At 57.0% G+C, this 15,087-nt stretch overlaps 4 protein-coding genes across 4 annotated transcripts; all 4 read left to right on the top strand.

The window, feature by feature from the left end:
- Nucleotides 1–171: 171 nt before the first annotated feature.
- On the top strand, nucleotides 172–5,643 carry JKF63_04065 (uncharacterized protein; the record flags this gene model as incomplete). Its single annotated transcript, XM_067900059.1, has 1 exon — nucleotides 172–5,643. The coding sequence occupies one exon, from the start codon at nucleotides 172–174 to the stop codon at nucleotides 5,641–5,643; it is 5,472 nt and encodes a 1,823-aa protein (XP_067756243.1).
- A 949-nt stretch (nucleotides 5,644–6,592) lies between these two features.
- JKF63_04064 (uncharacterized protein) lies at nucleotides 6,593–9,358 on the top strand (the record flags this gene model as incomplete). Its single annotated transcript, XM_067900058.1, has 1 exon — nucleotides 6,593–9,358. One exon carries the CDS (start codon nucleotides 6,593–6,595, stop codon nucleotides 9,356–9,358), a length of 2,766 nt encoding a protein of 921 aa, XP_067756242.1.
- A 1,221-nt stretch (nucleotides 9,359–10,579) lies between these two features.
- JKF63_04063 (uncharacterized protein) lies at nucleotides 10,580–11,608 on the top strand (the record flags this gene model as incomplete). Its single annotated transcript, XM_067900057.1, has 1 exon — nucleotides 10,580–11,608. One exon carries the CDS (start codon nucleotides 10,580–10,582, stop codon nucleotides 11,606–11,608), a length of 1,029 nt encoding a protein of 342 aa, XP_067756241.1.
- Nucleotides 11,609–12,759: 1,151 nt separating this feature from the next.
- Nucleotides 12,760–14,157, top strand: JKF63_04062 (uncharacterized protein; the record flags this gene model as incomplete). Its single annotated transcript, XM_067900056.1, has 1 exon — nucleotides 12,760–14,157. The coding sequence occupies one exon, from the start codon at nucleotides 12,760–12,762 to the stop codon at nucleotides 14,155–14,157; it is 1,398 nt and encodes a 465-aa protein (XP_067756240.1).
- Nucleotides 14,158–15,087: the final 930 nt, after the last annotated feature.

Raw genomic sequence — 15,087 nt, 5'->3', positions numbered from 1 at the left:
CGCTTCGCCTGGGGAGAGTGTTTGAGAATCCGGCGCACATACACGCACACATATGGGCACACATTCGTAGAGATCAAAAGAGAGAGAGGCAAAAAAAGGCTTCAAGCGCCAGGGGGGAAGTTGAACTGCTGTTGGCGCTTGCACCATCGCCTGTGGGGTAGGTGTGGGCGTATGCGCAGGGCGCCATGGTGGTTTGGTGTGCGGCGTTTCTCTAACTGGACAGAGGTGCCGCAGCTGCACGACACAGGTGCGGTAGGCCTTCGTCGAAGGTGTGGCACTCTCGCCGGTGGCGCCGTATCTTCGGCATCCACGAGGCCCGTTTCCACCCCCCCTCCTCCCCCTTCGTTCCTGCGGGCCGCCTCCCCGACGGTGTCTAGCCTAAATTCTGGGACTGCCGTGGTGTTTGACCAGTACTTCAATGATGTGTCTACGACGCTTGACATCGCCCCTATCAAGCGACCACATCTTGTGGGGCGTCTCGTGTGCAACTTGGAAGGCTATCCCATCACTGTCGTTCTTGTGGAGGAGTGCTGTGGCACCTCTGCAGAGGCCGTGACGGAGAGCGTACGGAGGAGCGCCATCCTCAGCGCACAGGAAATGCAGGAAGTGGGGCAGATGTCTACAAAGATGTTTTTGGTCCATCATCTGTGCACCGCTAGGCCAGGGGTGGTGGAGCTGCTTAATGCGCTGGACTTGTCGCTTCGGGTGCGGCTGCTACGGCAGGAGGACCCCACCGCTGTTCCTGCTTCGGAAGAGGGAGGGGCGAGTCGAAACGAGCGCGGCAGTGTCGCGGACAGTTCTGCATCGCAACTGAACAAGCTCACTGTGCAAAGGTGGCGATGCTCCGCCGCGTTATACGACACGTGGCACACACAGTCACGCTTCACCCCCGTTGGGCGGGAGCCCGGCCGTGATGAGAAGGCGGAGTGCGAGGAGGCAGGTGAGCTGCTGGATGTAATGAAGAAGGCCTTGACTCGTGTGGAGGAGAAGTTGCGGCAACTCCACGAGCGGTACGCAATCGACGCAGTAGAGGAGGCATGCAGGTTTGTGCGAGAGGTCGGTGGCGACTTCTGCGAAACGCGTTTGACACAGCGTTGTCTGAAGGCGTGTATAAAGGGGAGCGACAAGGCATCACAAGATGTGACTTGGCGTTGCCCGTGGTGGGGTGAGGTGGTGAACCGCCGTTGCTGGTCCCTCCAGTGTGATGTTGACGTGGACACGGAGCAGCTGAGGGCAGTTGCGTTTCATCTCCGCCTCTCCTACACACTGCACACCAGCCGAAGCGACGAGGGGAACAACCACCGTGCCGTGGCTGCCGTGTTGCAGTCGTCCGAAGCACATCGCGGGCTTGTCCAGCTTCTCGACAAAGCCATGGATGGCGCGCCACGATGTTATTCGAATCTCATGAGCTGCTCCGCACTTTCACAGGAACCATACACTGTATCCACCCTTGCGCACATGTCGGCAAATGGTCGGCTGTCTTCTGCTAAAAGCTGGATGCGCTGTCCGATGGACTTGACAAACCTCCTCGTGACCGCCGCAGCTGTCCTCTCCCCAACCATCGCCCACGACTGGATTGGTGGTTCCCGAGGCAGCAGCACTACCCGTGGCCGTGCACAGCTATCGCAGACAGTGGGGACAGTATTTCTTGCCTCAAATCCCGGCCTTCCGGCTTTTGTGCGCTGGAGCTCATTTGTGGGGCGGGAAAGCTTGAACGAGTTCGCCGTACATTTCTGCAGTGACAGCGGTAAAGCGGCGCGTGACGGCGCGGCAGGCGGCTGTGTATTGCCACCGCTATGGCCGCAGGTGTTTCTTCTTCACTCTGGCACACCTGGAGACCGATGCGCAGCCTTTCGTGAGCTTATACGACACGAACGTGGTCTGCAGGGACTACCTCGAGTTTCGGTAGAGGTGTGCACCAACCCGCCTTTGTCGCTAGAGTACGACACGGAACTCATGGTTAACGACGAGGACGCCACCGCGAAACAATCGCCCTCGGCCACCGAAGGTGGTTCCAACAGGATTCAAGTACTGGACAGTGAGTTCTACGCCGATATCGCATCTGCTGCGCGGGTACACACTCCATGGGCAACTCCACTCTTCAAGGAGGCTCTAGCGCATCCTACAGCCGCCGTTGCGGTACCACAGCGCACCAGGAGAGATCCGATAGACACCCGCACTGCATGCCTGCCCACCGACGTCCACCCCCAGAGGGCTGCTCGTCGCACGCTGGACGAGTCACAATGCATTTCCGTGGAGGTGCTCTCCATTAGTGACTCTATGTCGGCAATGGGCATCACTTCAGCGACATGGATGGGCACCACAGGAAAGCTGGTCGTGAAGCGCGAGGCCCCATCCACACCCGTGGTGTTTCATGGTGCGAACACCCTCTCTGGCTACAGACGAATGCTCCGCTACTGTGCGAAACGACCGGTGTACAAGACGGTTTACTTACCCCGACGCACTACAACCCAGGAGGCACTGCAAACTCTTCTCGTCGCCATGGCGTCCAACAATTCAAACCCTGCTCACGATTTCGACCATTCCAGGCAAGGAGAAGGTGATCGGCCGGGTACACACCGTGAGAAGGCGGCGATGCTCTCCACGGAGAGGACTGGAGTGTCTCATAGACGCCGCGGTGGTCATCCGACACTCATGCTCATTTTTCCCTTCGGCGCTGGAGCTGCCGCCGTGTCGACAACCGCACACGCCGTTGACCAGGAGATTCAAAAATCCCTCATCTCACTCATCCAGGAGCACTGCCGTGATCCGGCGCAGCTTGCTTCGTTGATGTCGGCTGAAGCACCGCCTCAGGAGGCGACCTTCTTTCACGCCTGGCCTCTGACAGCGCCATGGTTGGCGCCTTGTGGCGGACCACTTCATGCATCGTTGGCGCCGGTAGTCAACGAGACCTCTGCGGCACCTCTGCCGGGCCAGAGCGGGAGGCGTGCAGAGGACTTTGCGGGACATGGCGCCGTGGAGTACGACCTGCGCCTTTCTGTCACTGCTTCCCCTGCAAAGCCGTCTCTGTCTGTGTCTAACAAATCGGAACCGTCTTTGGCACCCTTTGCCACAGCCGTAGTGACGCGGCTCCCTGCGAGTGCGGCGTGGCTTTCGACCGCCTACGCTGCGATACGGAGAGTCTTGATGCTTTCACAGCCTCAAGCTTTTTCTCGGGCCGATAGCAGTGCCGTCTCAAAGACTGTGCTGGGTGAGAGGAGCCGCAGTCGTCACACTGCAGATCTGAGCTGGATACTTGTGCGATGCGCAACATTCACGCAAGTAGCTGAGGCGCTTCTCTTCACCATCACATTGTCTCCAGAGCGCCCCTTCACTTCTCGTGACTTTCTGAAGGGGCTCGTTGGCCACAGCGTGTACACAAAGCAACGGGGCACTGCAACGGAGTTGTGGCTCGTCGCTGCACCACACATCCGGCCTGCGTGTCTGTGTACCGTGGACGGGGGTGAGGGGAGGCTCGGTGGATCAGCAGAGAAAAAGTGGTCGACGCTCCTGCAACACGTGATGGACGAATCCTGTCCTGATGTGAGGGCAACAGTGCAAGCGGTTCGGCACCTGGGAGGATGTCTCTCAGCGCTGGCCACCAAGAACGACCAGAGTTGTCCTCCGCAGCAGTGCCTCCTTTCGTGCGAGTGGGTGAGCAGACCCTCGGTTGTGAGCGAAGACAAGCCCTCGCAGTGGGACCAGATCTTTGTGGCAGAGTTGGTGAGCGGCTCACCTGCTCCGCTGAAGTCAGGCTCGAGTTTAAAGTGGTCAAGAGAGCCAGTGACACGACGGCAAAAAAAGGCTGCTGTGCATTCAAACAACGCCGAGGGCGCCGCAAGGTTGCCTGCTGGGGTAATGCATCGTGAGGAAGGTCCCGACAGCTTCGGTGTCTTGTGGAGGATGTTGCACTGCCCTGCCCTCCAACCCTCAGTGACAGCGCGCCTCTCCACTACGGCGACAAAACAAGAGTGCTCGTGTACCCCCATCCCGTCCCCTGATGGATTTCTAACGGTTGCTCAACGAGCACTCGCTCGCCAGCGAGGTGTTACGTGTGTGACTCACCGCTACGACAGGAATCTGGGAGGCGTTGTAGTCGAGGGGTGGGCGCCGCAGCAGACAAGCGGGAGCAAGGAGCTGTGCGATATACCGATGACACTTGTGGCCGAGCCTATGCCTCTTCACTGTGTGCCTCAGCGATTGATGCAGCTATATCACCGCCTACTCACAGAAAGCCACAATCTGCCCTGTATTCCGGAGGGAGTTTGGAAACAAATTGAGGTGGAGTGCGAGTCGACGTCAATCGAGACCATCGTGCAGTCTCTCTGCAAGACTCTGAGCTGCGCGCCTTCCGATCTCCATAACGTCGAGATGCGGTTCGTGAAAGTCTGGACGGCCTGCCTCGAGCTCCCTCTTCGTATTTTTGGATTCTCTGCTGCCTCACAGCCACCTTTTTCGCCTCCGCCCTCGGGCGGCATCCCTCGCTGTGACGCCCCACCTTGTTTCTACATCTATTCGTATGGCTATTCGAAAAAGAAAGCCATACGGAATGTGTACCACCTCTTGTACCAGTGGACTCGTTATCCCCAGATGGAGGCCCCAAACAACGGCGTGCAGTATTTTATCGCAAACCACAAGCGTGCAGTCTGGCCCGACTGGGCCGCTTGGTCGGCATCATGTCCGTCTCCGCCGTTGACCTTGCCAGAGACTAGAGACACAGCTTGCACCGAGTCACACGCACTGAGAGACTCGTCTACTAGCACATCAGGGGCAAGGGTGGTACCAGCTCCACCATCGACGCTCTTCTCCGTCCTTGACGCAGCCCACGCGCGCATGGAAACCTCTCTGGGCGCACTGGTCGGTTGCCAGGACGGTCGGGTGACACTGCGGCTGAGCCAGACGTTCGATCTCCAGCTGTTGTACGGCGTGAATGCCGGCGGGGTGCAGGAGAAAATCTGTCCGTCAGACTCTGTTCAGCTGCTGCGTGAGGCTTGGCAGCCGCTTGTGTGGGCACCCGCGCAGGTGCTGAGCGCTGAAGTGGCGGTGCTGCAGCGCCTCCTCAGCAGTTCGTCCCCGACTTCGGGTGCCTCCGATATGGACGGTGCCTCTGATGTAGGGGGCGCACTGCGGGAAATTGTTCACACCAGCGATAGTGCGCAGCGCGCGCCGCTGCAAATCGGGTGCGACGTCCGTGCAAAGGAGTTTTGCGTCTCATTTTTTCGCCGCTACTTCGGCTGGCGCCTGTGTGACCGGAATGACGTTCAAAATATCGCCGCCGGGGATGGTCAGTGCAGCGTTGTCATTTTACAGGTGGCGGAACGGCCGTCGTCGTCCCGCGGAGGGCAGCGATGCAGGTCAAAGGGCTCCACCCTCTCCCAGGGTAGGGGTGCGGCGCCGCGCGGTGAACTCGAGTATGTGACGGCTACTCTCCAGTTGACACAAATCGCGCCTGGTACTGAATCCTCCGTCCGGCTTGGGAGAGTGCTTGTGGAGGTGAATGGTGCTTCTCCCCAGGCAGCCTTGGATGCCTTATGGGTCCCGTGCACTGGACATATAAAAAGTGTCTTCGGGGTTTCGTGTGGCATGTCGCCACGCGAGGCAGACGATCGAATGCTGCTCTTTATGCAGTCACAACTGAAGTAGCGCTTCTCCAACCAGGACGTGCTAGGCAGAGAAGAAAAGAGCCAGGACAGGCGGAGGTGTAAAGGCAGTGGAATGCTTTGAAGCGGTCATGTCCATGATCCACACAATCACCACGTCAGGTCGGCACGCATCCTGCAAGGCGAAGAAGTATCACAGGGGAGTTTTTTTTTGGTCTTATTCGGTTTGTGTCCTCCGCCATCATCAGCCCCACGCGTGTGTGTGTGTGTGTGTGTGTGTGTGTGTGGTACTCCCTTCTTGTATTTTACCGACTTCCTTGTCAAAACTGCGACAACACGAAAGCGGCATGGACCAAGGACATGCGCAACATGCACAGGTCGGGCGGGAGGGGGGGGGGAGAGAAGGGGTCGGATCTAATGGGGGAGGGTATCACAAAGTTCTAGGGAAGGTAGGCAAAGGTCTCCGTCGAAGCTTCCCTTCTTTACCCCTCCCCCCCCCCCCCCACACTTACACTCCCCTTGTCATTCTCACTTTGGCTTCTGGACGTGCGACGTGCCGTTTTGAGCGTTCACTACTGCCCACCATCACAGCTCTCACACACTTCCTGGATCTGTTTACCTTGCCACCTCTTCTTTCTCTTCCCCCTTTCACTCCTCCCTCGTTTTGCACTTCCCCCGATTGGTGGCGCGCGCGTAGGTGCGGACGCAGGGGCATCAGGAAACCACAAAGAAGAAAATACGAAGCCGACGCACGCCCACACTCAGCTGCGTATGGAGAGAGGGGAGAGGGCGTGAGCAGGCATCCTCGGTAACAGAAACACACACGCACGCACGCGTCTGCGCACTGTCTCAACACGCACAAAAGAAAAATCCAAGGAGAAGTACACGATAGAGGAAGGAGGAGAGCGCAAACCAACACACCTCTGCACAGTCAGTAGACCAAGTGTGCTTCATTAGACACTAAACGAGCTGCCTCGGTGCGTACAAGAAAGATGGACTTGAAACAGAGCGACCTCGAGGACTTGGCAACCATCGATCTTGACGACAGTTTCGTGGAGGCAAACCTTAGCAGTAGCCACCAGTTTGACGAGCTCACCTCGCGCGCCACCCTGCAGGATGTGTGCACCGACTTTGTGCAGTCTTTCCTCGTGGAGAAGGGGGAGTGGGTATCCTCCCTCCACACCTCGCTGAGGGAGTGTGTGACCGTGTTGGGGGAGATGGAGACCGTATTGGAGAAGTTCATTGAACAACTGGATCGTATTCAGAGCGACATTGGTGAGGTGCGCGAGACGCTGGCTAAGACGTCTATTGAACTGGCCAACACGCGTGTGACGGAGCGGGTCCTGTGGACCGCCATTTCATCCCTCGTGGTACCACCAGAGGCGGTGCAGATCGTGACGCAAACAAATGATGGTGAACTCGGCACGCTTTTCCAGTTGACGCTGCGTGAGCTGCTTAAATACTTGAACTACAGAAAGGAAACGTGGCAGCGGCACAAACCAGGCGCTCCCGAGGGCCGCGAATCCGCTGCGTCGCCAACTAGCGGCAACTGCGCGCGCGCTCAGCGCCATGGCCGGGAGCTGCCCCTGTCACTGACGGAGTCCAGAATCTACACCGAACTGCTTAGTGTACTCGACAGCGTCACCGTGTTTGCGTGCATAAAGGCGCGTGATTTTCTCTCTCGCAAGCTGAAGACGTTAACAAAACCCAACACGAACGTCTGCATCCAGCAAGAAAACAGCCTCAAGCAGAACACCGTGTTTGTTCACTTCTTGCGTTCTGCTCCGCCGTTGCTGCGGCACATTCACGTCTGCGGCGGCACGGAGGAGACACATCAGCGAGCTTTGCTGCCCTACCGCATCGCACGTGCGATATATAACGAGTTTCGGCAGCAGTACTGCTTCATAATGTCCTCTTTGTATCTCCACAAAGTTCAGGGCTACATCCTGACACTAAACGCGATGGAATACAACACCGAAGTGAACACCTCCTCAGACCCCGCGGGCCGCATATTTCTGAGTGGACTCAGCGCCGCACAGCCCGGTACGCCGGAAATCGTGTATACGCTGCCAAGCGTGACGAACATGCACCACAAAGGACGTACGGCTGATGGCAAACTGTTCCAGCTCGGGCGGCGAGGCGAGATTCTCGCGCGAGTCTTCGCTCCGCCGCTCATCCCGACGCTTGAGAAAGCAGCTGGGCGCAGGCACTCGTACGAGGAGACGCTGCGCTCTGTGTTGCACCTCCTCAGCGACGCGGTGACGCACGAGTACCTCTTCACGTTCGAGTTCTTCGCCGGCGACACGTCCGTTTACGAGGAAGTGTTCCAGCCGGCGCTGCAGTTTGTAATCGACTACGTTTCTGAAGTGGTGTTGCTTCAGTCATCTGGAAGTGTGCGGCAACTTCTAAACCAGCACCCCAACACGAGCATAAACCACCGCGCCAAGGATGACACATACGGCCTTTTGATACTCATTCGCCTTTGCCACGAGTACCGCTTCTACATGAAGACGGTTCGCAAGCTCGCGTGCCTGGACGCTTTTTTTGATTCCCTGCTCGTGCTCCTGTGGCCAAGCTTCAAGCGTACTTTTGACACGCAGCTCGTGGCCCTACGCTGCGCGCAGGTTTCCTCGCTCGCGGCCATCACAGCGCACATGCGCTCAGTAGCAGAGCGCATCGCGACAGTGCACCCTCTCGTACGCAATTACTCGACGCTCTCCTGTGCCTTGCTGGGGATCGCCCTCGGGACTGCGCTGTCCGAAGAGCGGCTGATGATGGGTGAGACTGGAAAGAAGAAATCGGAACAGCGATGGCGTCGGCCGTCGTCGTCGTCGTCGTCGTCGTCTGCAGCGCATTCCGCGGAAACCTGTGAGGTTGACGGTTCTGGACCTGCGCCCCTTACGTCCCCAAGGGACTCATCTATCCTGGATGTTGGTCACAGGACGTGGGTGAAATCCGTAGACGCTGACCCTGTGCCTTCCCAGGAAAGCACACTGCACGCGGAGGTTCGCCAGCGCGCGGTGGAGATGATGGCGGCGGAGGACGAAGCGGATGCAGCAGAGAGTCAGAGTCGTTTTGTCGTGCTGGTCGGCAATATCGACTTTGTGCGTGTGCAGGTAATTCACTACATCGAGGAAATCCCAAAACACATCCTCTCAATCGCTGGCTCCACGGCCGTGTCAGGCTCTGAAGGGAGCGTTGACCGCGCTGCTGTGATGTGTAACGCGTACGTGGTTAACCAGATTCATTACATGTGGAATGCCGCACAGTACGCGGTGTTTCCTGGAGAGGAACGAGGCGGTATCACACTGGTAGACCGCTTCGACTTCGCCCAATTACGTGAGATGTACAACACGTACCGCACACGTTTAGTGGATGCTGTGCTGGGCGCGTATTTTAGTGACTTCATCGACGTTGCGCGAAGTGACGAGGCGGTGCCGCCGTCTAGGCTGCTTCACATTGCCGACCACTTTCTTCTCTCATGGAAGCCGTCGCTGGATGCTATCCGAACACAGATGATGTCTCTCATGTACGACGCGCAGCTGGCGAGCGAGGTAATTGCACAAATTTGCATGGAGTGTCTGGTGTGCAACACACAATTCCTGAAGATCATCTCCACTGCCGTGAAGTTGCACCCAGTAGAGTTTGCGCAGCGACCGCTCCGTGCCCTTACTGTATCCAACCACAACATTCTCCTGCACATGCGCAACTCCTCCATGAATATATCGATGCCTCCAGCTTCAAGTGAAGAGTTATGAACACAAGAGCAAATGTCTCTGAGAGTTCGGCTCTTTATGTGACTGCTTTGTCCCTCGCGTGGCAAGTGCAGCCGTTTGGGAAGCGGGGACGGGAGAGGCGGGTGGAGTGGGTGGGTACCATTTGCATGTGTGCGGTCTGCTTGTCATTGCCCTCTTTTTTTTTTTCGCTTGCCACTTCTTGTAGCGTATTGAGGATATCGCTTTTTCTCACTTTGCTCATATAGCCTTCTCACGTGGGCCCCTGTTTCTCGCTCTTGGCTCATCCACTATTGAGACCGCCAGCTACCCAGGCTTCACAGCACACAGACACACACACACACAAATAATAATACTCGAGCGTGTTTCTCACACACTCGGCACAACCTTGGGAGTATCTAGTAGGGGAAAAAAAGGGCTGCTTCAAGAATAGTCTTGCAGTTGCGCTGGGCGAGGGGGACCCTGGCGAGTTGGAAGAGGTGTTGTGTAGCCCAACGTCGAGCGCTCGCTGAAGGATGCGGCCTTTGCCTTTTTGAGGCCTGTCTTCTTGTCTCATAGCCTCGCCGCGCTTCTAACTTACCCTCTTCATTGACCTCTCTTCCGCCCCCCCTCCCCTCCCTCCTCGATTCCCGTGTCAAGTGCCACTTTTGCTCTGTTGCTGCTTTTCCATCTTTGTTCACCTTATTTTACTCCCCGCTGCGGTATTTGTGTCTGGCGTGCGTTCCCCTCTCTATAACTCTGTCCACGACCCCCCTCCCCCCATACCCCTTTCCTGCCACACCTCTTTGCTTTTGGTGTGGTTTCTCCATGGCGCGTGTCGGCCGAAGAGCATGAGCAATCGGTGCTCGTGTGCCTGGTCGCTGCTGCTGTTTTTCTCATCGATTCTTCACAGTCGCACACATCACCACTCGACACTATCCATCTGCATTTTGCAGCGTAGTTTGGTGGAGGGTAAGGGAGCGCGAGGTCTGACCCTTCGTCGTTGATTTGCTGCTACGGAGAAGTCCCCCTGTGCCTTTGGACGTTTGACGCTCCGTTTCTCTTCAGCTCGCGTCACCGGCTTATCTTGCTCCGTCCCTCTTTCCCTTCGTAGATTTGCGGAGAAGCCCCAGACTGCATTCCTGGGGGTGGGGGGGGGTCAGGTCTTCTCGCGCCTAGCTCGTTCTGTAGTTGACGGCTGTGGCTCTCGTACACCTACACGCGAGCGCGCGCAGAGTAGGGGAGGTGGGGGGAGGGTCGCGAGCAATGGACCAGATCAAAGCATACTACAAAATCTGGCGCGAGTTGCCGCAGCCACGCAAGATCAAATTCATAATGCTCATGGCGTTCGCGTGCTACTCTTTCTCTCTGTTTCTACTGGTCATATACGCGTTTGGGCGCACTGGAAAGCGGACGTCGACTATTGTGCCAACGGTTCTGTTCACGGACGGTGCGCCGTACAACCTAGAAGTAATCCGCTATCTCGCTCAGCGCCGCGACGTTATCATCTCTATGGTAGTGCTCAACAACAACTCACTTTCTGTGGAGAGGCTGCGTTCGAATGTGGAGAACGTCAAAACTATGTTGACTGCACTCAACGCTGAGGGATACGCGAAGACTGTCCCGGTTTATTTGCCACAGACGTCCTCCTCCGCAAATTTTGCCCCAGCGCTTGATCAGATGGTGTCGAAGCAGTCTATGAAGTTTGTCGTCGTTGGACCGTGCACGGAAGCGGCATACTTTTTGCGAGAGTACCCTGCACGCCGTTCGAACGTTGCGAACATATTCGTAGCCGGTGGCGCGTTCAACAGTGCCGGCAACGCCAATTACCTCCTCGCCACCAATACAAGGGCGGAGCGGAACTTTTTTTTGGACCCCTCTGCGGCAGATTACGTTGTAACGGCGTCCCATGGGCGGCCGGTGACGCTGTTTCCCATCGACGCGACTTTCCCGTGGACGGAGGAGGCCTATACATCCATCGTTTCAAAGCCGTCTTCCCCGTCTACGAGCGCTGGCGCCGTTGCGACAGGGCTCCAGTGGTACTACAGAGACGTCGACGGCACGAGAAGCACTACAGTGGGTCTGATGGCCGTCGCCTACGCCTCTGACGCGCAGGTTCAGCAAACGGCTGTGTACACGTCTATCCCCGTTCGCGTCAAGAAGGATCAGACAGATGCGGTGAATGGCGAGTCCTACCGTCCCTCTTCCGGGAATTCAGTGCGCGTGATTCTGCGCGTGGCAGCTGACACCTTTTTCAGTCACCTGCTCCGCGTGAACGAGCTGGCGCTGGTGTAGTCGTACTTTTATCACGTGGTGATGCGCTTATGATTCGCACGCGGGGTCTGGAGTGGATGCGGGGGTGTAGAAAATTGAGACGCAAAGGGACATCGGTGCAGCCGTGCACCTGCGACACGGCAAATCCCCTTTTTCGGGTGCATCGTGTGCGCACACCAGCGTTGGTGACGGCTCCAAATATGGAAAGGGGGGGGGACAAGACCCTTAAAGCAAAGGGAGTAGCGCACGTCTTCGTGGCGGTTACATGCCACAGGGGGGGGGTGTAGGTATCTCACTGACGCTATGGGCCTTTCAAATTGTAGGCCGCCGCGTTGAAGGTGTCCCGATGGTGAGGTGTCGTCGGCGCGATATTTTTACGTGGATATTGTTGCTGTGCACTACTCATTTGGCACGTGTTTTGGGTCAGCGAATGCGACCTTGGCCCGCGTCCCGCTCTCCGACGTCAGCATCTCCGACGTCATTGTTTCCATTTTTCGTTTTTTTACGCACCCCATTCAGTGTAAAATATTGCACCACCACTAACCCCACCACACACAAACGTATTTCTAGCTGCTTGTGTTCTTGAGCGTGCTGATCTCTTTGCCACTGGAACACAGCGGAGCGTAGACCCGCCCGCCCCCGCACCCTTTTTCTCCCTCGCGTGGTTTGGTGAAAAGCAGGCTGGAGAACGGGAGAAGACGGCATTGCCAGCAACGACATTAGATGCCCCAATACATTTTTCTTTTTTAAACATGAAAACAACCGCGACTCAATGGTGTGATCTCAAACCTTTTTTTTTCGCGCTGTTGCACTCCCGGGTGCCCACACACGCACGTGCTGCGACGCAAAGATATGCTGTGGGGAGCTTCACAAAACCGTTTTCTGCAAAACAAAAGAGTGGGGCACCACTGTTGCTGAACTAAGTAGTGCGTCGCCTTCGGTCCCTCTCCTCCTCCCCCCCCCCCCCACCACCACCACCACCACACACAAAGAAACACACAAAGACACGCATATCCCGAGGCGCAACAATATCAACAACACTTTATTTAGAGCTTACTAAACACGCCAGCGTCGATCGTTATCTGAACGGGGTACCCGATATGTCGGCGGCAACAAATGTCAGGCACAGAGGCAATTGTAGAGTCACCACTGCTCCGCCGCCACCGCCGCCAATGCCGCCGCTTCGTGGTACCACCCTCGATTGCTCACAGGCGGTGCTTCGCCTGCCAGTCTACGTGGCAGCCAAGCAAGGCCTCCAGAGGATGCAGAACAAACCGTTGGAGCCTTTGACGTTCAGGATGGTTCAACAGTGCATTCGCGACTACTTTATGCGCGACCTGGACGACGAGACGGAGTTGCAGAATGACCGCTACATTCTCACTGATGCTCATGTGGAGCAATTCCTTTACCGGATCGTCCAGCGTGCAGACAAAAAGGCAGCGTTTATCCTCGCTGAGGTCTGGGGAGTCTCGCGAGACCCCTCGCGTAAGCTGAGTGATAGGCTTGTTGCCGTCCTCACTCGGCGCCAACATGTATTATTACAGGGAACAGAACTTACGCTGATGGAGTTGAAGGAGAGAGTCCTTCTGGCGGCGCGGCTGCGGGAGCCGCTGACCGTGAGCGATGTTCGCCAGCTGGCGTTTCAGCTTGGTCCAAACAATCGGGCGTTGGTGGAGGACTGGCTGCGCTCACGCCCGGAGGGGGATGCGGTGGACTCGCTGGCGCTTTGGATCGCGTTGCGTGACAAGGTGCAGCAGCGATTTGGAGCCTTTAGCTTCTCCGGGGCTTACTACCCGACAGTGCTGGACGATTTGATCGACAAGGACGAACGCGCACAGAGTTCCATGGCGTACACGCCAAAGTCAGGCATGCCGACGCAATCCGTTCGTGCACGTGTCTGTGAAGAACTTTTCATCTTTACCATTTTCTGCGGCGTACCGCTCTCCCTCGACGTTTATTTCCTTGCTGTCGCACTCCTGGACCGCTTTCTGGCCCTTCGCGACACCCCAAAAGAAGAGCTGCGGCTGTACAGCATGGCATCTCTCCTACTCGCCTCGAAGTGTGACCACTCGTGGCCGACTTTGGACCCACGCTTTGTGGCAGTGAAAATGAAACTCCCGCAAGAGAAAATCATGACGGCTGAGGAGGAGATTGTACAGGCTCTGCAGTTTGACATGTCCATCTCCACCCTGCATCACTTTTGCGAGGCACTTGTGCTCCACCAAGATCCGCCCGCGTCCCCGGAGCAGCGTCATCTGCTGGAGTACCTTATCGCCTCTCTCTCCATTCACACGTACTACGGCCAGTACAAGCAGTCGTGCCTCGCGGCTGCAGCGCTGCACAGCAGTCGTCACGCTGCGCGCCTGGCAACTGGTGAGCTCAGCGAGTCCGTATGCGCACTACTCCCGGTCCTCTACGCTGCCCTCCAAAAGAACAACGTCGAGCGTAGCCCAGGAAACCTCCTGAGGCAGATCTACGCCCAGCCAGAGCGACACGCTGTCAGTCTAGTCTCTACAGCAATTCTGTTTCCCAGCTTGTCATGCCGCTCGTCGCTCAACACCGATCCCTAAGTGCAGCCTCTTCCCTCACAGTTGCGCAGCTACGGCCAGCCTTGGCTCTCAAGGGGGCAAACCCTGCTCGTTCCTCGCCCACGCTCGCCACTGCATAGATGCACAACCCCCCCCCCCTCCCCCCCTCCCGGTCAACGTCCTTCCTGATGTAGCTGGTCGCCTTTTTCGTCGTTGTGGCACGGCCCGCTGCGCGGTAAAAGAAGGAGTTTGCACAGAGAGCGAAAAAGGGGGAGGGGCTGTTTTAGGTAGGGAAGGGGAACGCACATCCACGCACAACACTTATATACATCTACACATACACGCATAGATGCACCCGTGAATAGAGAGAGATACATGCACGCCCACTTCTGTTAGGTTTCGCTTTTCTTTTGTAGTTGCCCCCCCCCCCTCCCTCCCTCCCTCCCCTCCCCTCCCCTCTTCTCGGTCACACGATGAGGATGATGTCCGGAACCCCACACGCGCCTTCCTCCCTTTTGTTGGAGCGTTTTTTTTTCTTTTGTCTCGTGGGCACCTCTCTCCCTTCTCCACAGGGGGCGGGGCTGCTGTTCTCCTTTTTGTTGCTGTTAGCTGCCTTCCCCTCCCCCTCTCCCTCCCCACTCTCCTCGCTTAACCGCAGTCCGCCTTGCCTCGGTCGCTTCTACACATCCACACACGCATCATTTGCTCGTCTGATTTCACTCGGGCAGGAGAGTCAATCATGCGTAAAACGGGTGTCTGACGTTGGTGTTTGGAAGGTGGCGAAGAGGTGTGGCGGGTATTCCAGAGGAAACATTGGGTGGGTGGGGGGGTTGAAGAGTGGGGGGGACGGCGCGGCGCGGGGCGGGGCGTAACAGAACTGAGGGAGCGAAGAGAAGAAGACAAATGTGTTTTTTTTTGTTTTTTTACCGGTCCTTCCCGATAACACTGTTCAATGAGAGAGAGGAAAGGCAA

The sequence above is a fragment of the Porcisia hertigi genome, chromosome 26 (assembly GCF_017918235.1).
Source record: "Porcisia hertigi strain C119 chromosome 26, whole genome shotgun sequence".
Classification (NCBI taxonomy): Eukaryota; Euglenozoa; class Kinetoplastea; order Trypanosomatida; family Trypanosomatidae; genus Porcisia; species Porcisia hertigi.
The sequence above is the reverse complement of the archived record's forward strand: the minus strand, read 5'-3'. Positions and strand labels throughout refer to the sequence as shown.